An 11,224-nucleotide genomic window follows, 5' to 3' on the forward strand; every position below is an offset into this window, starting at 1 on the left:
ATTTATCTATGAATTTGTGGCAAAAACCAATTAATGCAACTTTTCTATTATCCTTATTATTTAACGCAGCGGAATATTTAAAATATGGGGAGTTTGATCATAAATTGATGGCAATTTTATAAAAGGTTTATATTCAATTTTTATAGAAATAAAGTTTGTATTGTAAACTACAAAAACTTTCGATACGTAAATAAATACTAATATCATGATTCTTATATTTTCCTAGTTTGTCTGTTTTAGTTGGCCTGGTGCGGGAGGTTTTTTTCCATTCTTTGATAATGACTTTACGACAGGAAACATCGTAAGTAGTGATGTAAATGTGTCGGATAGGATAGATAGCACTCCTAAGGGTGTTGTTAGACGGTTTGCACTAATGCAAATGTAATAAAAATTTATGACAGTATGTGTTTTTTTGGTAATAAATAAAAAAAAGATATTTTATACGAGAGTACTTTTTGAATTTGGAAAGAAAATAGGAAAAGAAATAATGGAAATACGAAATATACAATAATTTAGTTTGCAAACTTATTTTTATCCACCGGCACAAATACAATTCAAATTCTGTCATTTCATTAAAACGAGTAACTTAAGACAGGGCCGGGCTTAGTCTTAGTGCTAAGTCTCTGATGTGAAAAGTGAAAAATGCCACTCCATTACCCAAATTTTACATAAAATAAAAAAAGTTTCGATATACAATTTTTATACCATGTATATGAAATATACCAAGGTATACTAAGTTTAGTCCCAAATTTGTAACGCTTAAAAATATTGATGATAAGAACAAAATTTTGGTATAGAAGTTCGTGAAATCACCTAATTAGTCTATTTCCGGTTGTCTGTCTAATATCATTCGTGAACACAGGGTATAAAAAACTGCGGGATCTGTAAACATTAACCCAAAATAAAAATAATAATGATTATTTAAAAATTTTCCTAAAAATCTATGATGGTTTCCTCCTCAACGATCTTTGGGTATGAGTGATTGTGAGTGAAAGAGTGATTGGTATTTGTAAAATGTAGTGAAAAGTATCTCATAATGACGTATAGTTGGGTATTAATGGTCGCTATCAATCGTTATCGTAAATCGTACAAACATACATACATACATACATACACGTACCATATTAATATATAGGGGTTGATGGTTGGTTTGAAATACATGCAAACATATGCACATAAACTCTGATCTATATTATATATATAAATATGTACAGAGTGATACATACAAAGAATTTTGTGTTTATATGAAATATGGCACAGATCGAGTAAAAAAATATTGCTGACATTATTTAAACTGCGTGACATTTAGACTTTCAAAGAGACCACCCACATTTTTCGATACATTTCACATTTCTTGACTGATCCATTAACATTTTAACATGATTAACATTTCTTAGCATTTTAAAGCAAAACAAGTGAAAACAAACAATTGACTGAGTTAATTGTTGAAATACCATGCATAGTCAGTGTTGATTTCTTTATCACATTGAACATACAAACATGTGACACATACATAACTAATAAAGTATAGTACATACGTAAATGACTTTATATATTAGGTTTCTGCATTACCGACCGACATTTAGTGTATAGTTTGTACACTTATTATAAAATTTCCGCCTAATTGGCGCCCTCACGGGTAAACAGTGATGTTTACGAAAAAATGTTTCAAGCAAAAGTTGTTTATTTTTTGATAAGGAACATTTTTTACATTTAAACTTTTGTTCTATCTCTAACGATTTATAAGATGGGTCCTACGGACCCAAGACCCAATTGACCTATGATGCTCATTTACGAACTTGACCTCACTTTTTACGTCCTGAGTACGCTGTAAAAATTTCAGCTCGATATCTTTTTTCGTTTTTGAGTTATCGTGTCCACAGACGGACGGACAACCGGAAATGGATTAATTAGGTGATTCTATGAACACCTATGACAAAATTTTTTTCCTAGCATCATTATTTTTAAGCGTTAGAAACTTGGGACTAAACTTAATATACTATGTATATTTCATATATGCATGGTATAAAAAGACAACTCTTTTATTTACACGTGTCACGATTGATAAAGTATATTGTGACAAGTATACGGTCTACTTATCACCAACAGATATTCCATTAAAATTTGGGTTTATTTGAGTGTGTCACGAAAATTATAGAGCCAAATGCAGGCGCCCAACTTTCTTTCGGTACTCAAAAAACTTCATTTCATCACAAAATGAATCTCATTTTCATGTCCATGGATTATTTGGAATAGTAAGGATTTGAAAAATATTCACATGATTCGACGGTTAGATAAGTATTTTTCGAGAAGTTTACGTAAAGTATTTTAGGTGATATCTCAAAAACTGAAAGTCCAATATTTGTACTTTTTGATTCAAAATTATTCTAGAGTTTCATAAAATTATATTTCTCCATGGTTTACTGAAGGCAAAGGAAAGGGTGTAAGATATATCTGCACGTCATTTCTTCTATTTGGACATCGAAAATCGAATATGCTTAACCATGACGAATATATTTTTGCTGCAGCCATAGGGCAACGAATTAGTTATTTAAACAATTCGTTTATAGATCTCTTTTTTAAAATTGAGAGCAAGGTACATCTTTTACGACGGCTATCTGTGACGACCTTAAACCTCTGTTACGGCTAAGCCATCTGTGACGACCTTGCCAATCAGTTATTTTTGATATAGTTTCCAGTCGAAAGTTATTTTTACTTTTTGTTGAGAAGGTCGCAAAGCTTACGAATTGAATAACAAACTGTTAATCAATATTTCTACCCGGAAACTTTGACCTCGTGTTGAATATTGCAGGTTTTATTTTTTTGTAAGGTTTAGTGAAAAATTTAAAATAATAGCATTTCTTGATCTTGTTACAAGTTTTATTGAATAATTTAATTTTTTTTACCCTCGAATAGAATAATGTTTGCTCAAAATTTCTTTGACATGTGCCAATTTTGTATGCAGTACAGCAGTTTGCAGGTACTAATTGGTCACAATATATGTTGTTTCTGGACTTTGATCACAATCTCTATTTTAAGCTGAAGAAATTGGCTGGCCTTGACTGGGTAAAATGTATATAATGCAGTAAGAAAACTCGTTTATTTGGGTATTTATTATAAGTAACTATTTTTTGAGTTAACGATTTCAATTTACTGGTTATAAAACTATCAAAAGCCCAAGAAAACGTCTTTTTCTGCAGCCCAATATTTTTTTTTACTGACGACCTGAAGTTTTGCTCAAAGTTCCACATAGAACATTCGGCAAGGAGCGTAAGAATTTCTTTGGCTTAATTTATAAACACTTTTATCAAATTCTGCAAACAACATATCCGTTCAAGTATCAACAAAATATTGGATTGACTCACTCTTTTATTGCAGCGTCAGCTGTAAAATTAAAACATACATCTGCAGACATTATTCTGAAACACCCTATATTTATTATACTTATACATATAGTATGTATGATAAATTATAGTAATGACTTTTTTTGTTTCTATCCATTAAGTTTGTCTGATGTTCGCAATGCATTATTATTTCCCATAATATTTGAGTTTATTAACAAAAAAACAAAAACAAAAATATATGTATAGTGACATATTAGATAGGTATTTTGTTATTTATTGAGGTGTTCTGCAATTCGATGGTAGTCAGTCATGTCATTAAATTCAAACCAATATTACCTATTAATATAATTAAAATTCTAAATTTGACCCATAAATACTTAATAAAATGTACCAAATAATTATTTTTTTTGAAACTATAAATAATAGAGCTACAGTATTCGAAAAGGATCATTTTGCGTTAACTTCCTGATAGTATACGACTGAAAGGAAATTTTTATTTGATAGTTTTACGTGTTAAAATCAATTTCAAAGATACTTTTGATTGTAAAAAGAGTCAAAAATTAATTAAAAAATTTCAATGCCTCCAGCTACTTTAGAAATTCATTTCGCGGCATAAAAATATAGCAATATAAAAAAACAGCGAAACTTGTCGTGGGGCATTCGGTAAGAACTATGCTATTTTCGTTATAATTAATTAGGTACTTATATAAAATTTTTTAAGTTTTAATTAATTTTTTTTTAAATCGATTAACTTGGCTGGCTGACGATCCTACGAAAACGAAGCGTGTACGGTAATCACAAGACCACGCCCTCCTTGAGAACAATATTAATATTTCAAGATAAAATTACTATAAAATTATTAAAATTAATTGTGGATGTATTTTGCTCTGACTTTTCACATGAGAAGCAGGCACCATAAACACAAGACTATTTCAAGAGTATATACTACAAAAAAGTGTCGGTAATTTTATTTTGGCCAAGCCCCCATCCGCTGAACGTGCGATAAGGAAGACAGTTCCAACAACTTTAGCTAAGAAAAGTGGCTTGCTACCTAGCTTATGTATTAATGAATTCTAGGTTAGGTGATCGTATATAGTTCTTCTTTTGAAGTACGAATTTTAAAGGATATATACAGAGAAATTTATAAGATTTTTCAATATCGAGTTTAAAATAAATTAACTTTTCAGAACTTTAGTAAAAGCTGAAAATGAAAATTGCTACTAATTAGCAGCAATATTGTAAAATATTATAAACTAGCTGTGAACTACCTGCTTCGCTGGGCAAAAATACAAAGATTATTGTGTTATAACCTTCATTTTATATGCCGTCTCTTACTCTCTTTTTGTTCACAATTTCGTCGACATCATATTAACATCTAAAATTATGTTTCACTACTATATTATGCATGTATTATACATAAAAACCTTCCTCTTGAATGTCTCTATCTATTAAAAAAAAACATCAAAATCCGTTGCGTAGTTTTAAAGATCTAAGCATATACAGGGACATAGGGACAGACAGCAGGACTTTGATTTATACTATGTATTGATGATTGTATCTGATATGTTATCTGATCAACATTTGAATCAGCTGGGCATAGCTCGGGAATAAGATACCCTAAATTATCAACAACAAAATGTCGAACAGGGCGCTACAAATTTAGATGATATCTCGTATACAGCACTCTCTTCACAAATTTTATTCCTTCACTATGATGAGAAATTTCGAAGCTTTTCTTTTATGTATTCACTCAATCAAAATATTTACATTTGTCATCTTAGACGACTGGCCATATTTCCCTGCATTACTCTATCAGTAAAAATTTAAAATTCGAAAATATTTGCATAAATGTATACAGTTTTAAAATAAAATTTTAATTATGTAAAAAAAAAAATAAATTTCAAAACATTGTTCTCAAATTCTAAATTGTGATAAAACTTTATTATCAAAAGGATTATTTTGAATTGGTTGTATTATCTTTCTCTTTTTATTGTAAGTAGAAAATAAGTTTGATTAGGTGGATTGTTAAAACGTACGGGGTGATTAGACAGACTGATTAAGTTACAGTAGTCAGGTACGGATTTAAGAATTCAGCTCCTGTAGACAGTTTACAAAATTACGTCCCTCGTTGCATATATGAGTGGTTTTTTGTAACAAAGTGCATCATGTGCCACTGTACATAAGTATTGTCAACTGATTTTTTTAACCTGAGTAATCCACCGATGCTCTATTTGCGGATTATTGGCCCTTAAGCAAAAACTCGTTAAATCATGAAACTTTTACCTACTCATTATTTATTAGGTTTCCAATCCTAATAATTCCAGTGCAAACTAGCCACCCAGGTAATTGCCTTCACTGCTTGTTCGGTATATTTGAGCCCGGCATGACAGTACTTACTTAAATTTTTTCATCAAAATATTTAACTTTTTATATCAGTGACCACCAACAGAAAGCGTTTTGAAAGGCAAATAGACCCTAAATCCTTATTGAAAACAATGTAAGTTTGTTTATCTCTGCCCAACAAATAGCAACAGAAAATTTTTAATTGGATTCTCGAAATGCCGATGTTTATTAACGAGGCGATTTTCATTTTACTGAATATCTGTTTGGAAAACTTGAAAGCATGACATGATCTGTATAGTTAATGAACTAAAAAGGTTTCAAAATTTTTAAGTTACGAAAAATACTGAGCCAAGATATTGTCCTTATTAAAAGCATTCTATATCTAATCGCAGATGTGTCATGAGTAACGACACATAAGATGGCAAGATTAATTGCAAATATTTCAAAGAAAATGTGAATTTTGGAGTTCATTGCCCGTTTTATTTAATTTTTTTCTTAACTTGTTGGCTTTTTTTGTTTATTTTTCTAGGGAAGGGGAGATCTGGCAATTTGGCCATGAAACAAATGTTTGATACGGACATGCAGAAAATACCAAGCAGCGTGAGGAAAGGTGAGGGCGTTGTCTAGAAATGAAATTTTGCCATATATATTTTATGAAAGGCCTCTTATAATAATCGTTGTAACTTTTCTTATGTATTTAGGGATCAATAATTAATTATAAGCTTGTAAAATATTCAAAATTATCCAATCTACATATATTTAATTTAAAATTTTTAGTTCATGCATAAAACTCTCTTTTTGAAATTTTAAAACTATTTTTAGTGATTAAAAAAACTGGCTCTGGCGACCAACTCATATTTGATCTGTGTATAGAGGTTAAATATTGTATACTCACATGGTAGTACGCATACCGAACCACTCAGTTGTTACCAATATACAAAGCAATAATATACCGGATGTCTATAAAATCATTTTACTTAATTCAACAAGTACGTTTTCATTCACTCAAAATTTTGATTAATTAATATTACATCTAGTAATCAAGTTTTCTCCAAATCCTTAAAACGGAAGTGGATGAACAACTTCTTTTTAATTTTGGTGTACAAAGTCAAACCACTAAACAACAAAAATTATTTCAAAGAAATTTGTATAGCCGGAAAAATATTATCATTCAAAAGCGGCTCGAAGTCTATTAAACTAATCGTTAAAAACTAGGTTTCCTTCCAAAACCGGACTTGCTCATTATAAAAACTATTTCCAAACTAAAACCAAATAAAATCATTTCTTATACCCAAAAACAAATTGAATCAAAAGGCAGGTCTAGGTTCACAAGATATTTTACGGATAAGGTGTTCAATGGATAGATCCAAATGATCTCTAGTATATTCTTTTGCATTTTGATCTTCCTGTGAAAAAAATTCAACCCAACATTGTTATTCAACTTAATTCAAATAGAAGCTTTTGACTGTGGTTGCTGATTCAATTTATTTTAGGTTCTGGCTGTTGTTGAATTTCTTTTTTTTTATAGTTAAACTGAAAATAAAAATTTCTCGACTTTAAACTGGCAAAATTTTTATCAGGTATCATCTAGTGCATAATAATGGCTCCCACTCAAGAAAAGCTTGCGAGGATGCCATAACAAGAAGGTCTTAACAGATTAGAAGATAATTTGAAAAACCAACAATTAAAGGCATGGACCAGCTACGAGGGAGGGCGAATCGCCAAAAGCCTGTTGGGTGAAGGAAACTCGTTCGGTAACGGAGCCGAGGAGATCTTGAAACTAAACAGAGCTGATATTAGAGTCATCGTAGAATTACTCACAGGGCATGATAACCTGAACAAGTTCCAACATCAGATTGGAAAAAGGCAATCTCCCGCGTGTGACAGATGCGGAGAAAATTCAGAAGAAACATCGATGGAAATGGTTTGGTCCGGCCATGGTCGAACCAGAAGAAATTAGGAAACTCAGCGCTAGGCAAATCCTGGGTTTCAGTACATCAGTTGGTTATAATAGCCACTGAAAAGTGTAGCGGGGATAGAGTACAAGGGTTTATTCGGCTAGGTGCTCTGAACCATTGCTTCGAGGCGCGATGCTCGAGCATGGCTCGCTAACCTCCATACCATACCATACCATTCCATCTAGTGCATAACAAACTATTTGGTGAAAAGAACCAATGGGAAACAAATTTTATCCCCCCCGCCGCTTCTGCTTTGAACAAGCAAAAAACTGATCAAGGATTATAATTTAGTACCTACATAACAATTATCTGGTCAAATGGTCAAATTTTTTAACCAAACCGAAGACTTTGATCTTTCTTTGGCTCCTGCTTCATCAGTAGGTACATGAAACACATGTTTCTCTCGTTAAATTGAGTGCCTTCGCCTTTGAAAGTATTGAAATAGAATTTTAGAACAACCTGTATAAGAGAAATACTAAATTGTGGTCCTTATGTAGAGAACATGATCCTTTTGACATAGAAAAAAAATTCACCATAATTTTTGCTGGCTCAGAATATTTGTCAATTATTTTAGGAACATACAAAACTGAATAAAATATAATTTATAATAAACAAAACCGTTAACAAAATTGGAAAACACAAACACAGAAAAACTGTGTGGTATATCAATGAATTTGTTAATACAAAAGCCACAAAAATTTTTTGAAAAAACCACATAAATTGTTGCAAAAATAAAAAAAAATTTTTATAAATAAATCAATGAATTTTAATCAATAAACTTATAATAAAATCCAATAGAACATATAAATAAATACCGCCCCTGGGGCAGAAGCACCGCCTATCGGTTGCTTCTAGGGCACGTTGAAAACTTAAAAATGCCGCCGCAGAGCTTTCGAATCGATACGAGTCTAGAGTATCACGTGGTAACAATATTAGCCAATGATTGTATATATAGTTTATAACAGAAGTGGGGATACCTCATGTGAACACTGTCGACAGATGTCAGTTGAACGGAGTTAGTAACTGAGTGTAGATGTGCTGTAGTTCTTACAGTGAGTGGAACAAACCATACAACTTCGTAAATAAAAATATTGTCGTGTCTCTCGTTCATCGACACACAGCAAGAACATACCTAAGTGTAGTTAACTACGTCAGAAACAAGTTTTTAAACAAAGTTTGTTAGTTCGTAACACAAATTTAATAAAAAACTTGATGTGTTTTTAGTTTAAGTTGTGTTGTTCTTTTTAATAAAAATTACGTGGTCAACGCGTTATGACGAAATAAATAAATAATTCTTTTGTGTGTGAAATAAAAATATGTTGAGTTTAGATAAAATAAATTTATTAAAAACCTAAACAAAAAAATTAGAATCATGTTAAACATGGAAGATGTAAGCCAAGTGCTGTTCACTGAGCTTCCAACACCAATTGTGGCCACAACTTTATTACGGCATCATGGTCATCATCCATATCAGCCGTATCATCCATTACATCAGCCACAATTATTGACCCCACACCAGCCTCAAATCACCGCTTATCAACAGCTTCAACGACTTCAGCGAGAATTAACACCTCCAAGTCCACAACAGTCATCCCAACATCATCAGCAATTTTCCAATCAAACCCATATATCTAGTCTATATCCAGAAATATTAGCAATGATATTTAGTTATTTAGAAGTGCGTGATAAAGGACGAGCAGCTCAAGTTTGTACCACATGGCGTGATGCCGCTTATCATAAATCTGTATGGCGAGGTGTTGAAGCAAAATTACATTTACGACGTGCAAATCCAAGTTTATTTGCTAGTTTAGTACGACGAGGTATACGTAAAGTACAAGTGTTATCCTTACGACGGACGCTACGTGATGTCATCCAAGGCATTCCAAATATTGAATCACTAAATTTAAGTGGATGTTATAATGTGACAGACATTGGTTTGTCACATGCTTTTGTTGCTGAAGTACCGTCGCTAACACATCTAAACCTTTCACTATGTAAACAAGTCACAGATACATCTTTAGGACGAATAGCACAGTATTTAAAAAATCTAGAAGTGCTCGAATTAGGTGGATGTTGTAATGTAACAAATACAGGACTTTTATTAATAGCATGGGGCTTAAAAAATTTAAAACGTTTAAATTTACGCTCATGTTGGCATGTTAGTGATCAAGGTATCAGTCATTTAGCTGGTTTAAATCGTGAAACAGCATTAGGTAATTTAAGTTTAGAATATTTAGGTTTACAAGATTGTCAACGATTATCGGATGAAGCGTTACGACATGTATCAACCGGTTTAACTGAATTAAAAAGTATAAATTTAAGTTTTTGTGTGAGTATAACGGATAGTGGCTTAAAACATTTAGCGAAAATGTCTGCATTACGTGAATTAAATTTACGTTCATGTGATAATATATCTGATATTGGTATGGCGTATCTAGCGGAAGGTGGTTCAAGAGTTTCACATTTGGATGTGAGTTTTTGTGATAAAATTGGTGATCAAGCGCTGGTTCATATATCACAAGGATTATTTAATTTACGTGCACTCTCGTTAAGTGCATGCCAAATATCCGATGATGGTATTGAACGCATTGCAAAGACTTTACATGATTTAGAAGTGTTAAATATTGGACAATGTTCACGTATTAGTGATAAAGGCTTAAATACGGTGGCTGAAGCATTAACCCGATTAAAATGTATCGATTTATATGGGTGTACACGTATCACAACAGCGGGTATTGAACGTATTATGAAATTACCACAACTAAGTACATTGAATTTAGGATTATGGCATGTGAGGTGATCTTAAAATGCAAACTATTTTTAAACAAATTTTTTTTATTAAAATAAAATATTGTTGATCCATCATCTGTTATGTGTGATTTTGTGCTTTTTTAATAATTTTCGAATGTATTAAAGGGCCTAAAATTATTAATTATTATTCAAAGAAAAAAGATAAATATTAAAAAAAAAATTATATATAAATAAAAAATTGTATTAGATAATTTTTTTAAAACCAAATAAACCAATGCAGTGAATATAGTCACGTGATTGAATCAACAAGACTGTCATTGGTTGAAGACGAAGTAAGTGTGACGCCATGTTGAGACTTTGTTATTGTCTTGTTTTTCTTATTTTTAATCTTTTTAAAAAGTTGATTTTTTTTTGTTAACGATTTCTTTTCTCTTATAAAAAATGTTCCATTCAAAACGATACGAAAATTGATACTGTCAAAGATCGACAGAAGAAAATTATACCTCCTGAATAATGTTTAAAAAGAAGACTATTAAGAAGTAGCTCACTAAAAAATTATTCTGTACCTAGCTTGGATCCTTTGATGGAAATTTGAAATGTGCCTTTTTGGAGTTAAAACAAATAGTATACTAATCATCGGCATCTTACTCAAGTTTATCATCGAACTACTATATATCTTGAAGAATTTTCCAAGATTAGACTAAGATGCACGAGATTCATAATTATTTTTTGGGGACCAGGTTTACGGGAAGATCTAAAGCTATGAAAATTTCGAAGTCTCAATTAAACGGGCTTCTTCTGGTCAAGCCATTTTGGTTACACCGAAGG

General features: G+C 31.6%; 1 protein-coding gene across 1 annotated transcript; it reads left to right on the forward strand.

Annotated features, from left to right (window-relative positions):
- Positions 1–8,673: 8,673 nt before the first annotated feature.
- LOC123298028 (F-box/LRR-repeat protein 14) lies at positions 8,674–10,559 on the forward strand. Its single transcript, XM_044879899.1, has one exon. It carries the CDS (start codon positions 9,018–9,020, stop codon positions 10,443–10,445), a length of 1,428 nt encoding a protein of 475 aa, XP_044735834.1. The 5' UTR covers positions 8,674–9,017; the 3' UTR covers positions 10,446–10,559.
- Positions 10,560–11,224: the final 665 nt, after the last annotated feature.

Source organism: Chrysoperla carnea, chromosome 4 (genome assembly GCF_905475395.1).
Source record: "Chrysoperla carnea chromosome 4, inChrCarn1.1, whole genome shotgun sequence".
Taxonomy (NCBI): domain Eukaryota; kingdom Metazoa; phylum Arthropoda; class Insecta; order Neuroptera; family Chrysopidae; genus Chrysoperla; species Chrysoperla carnea.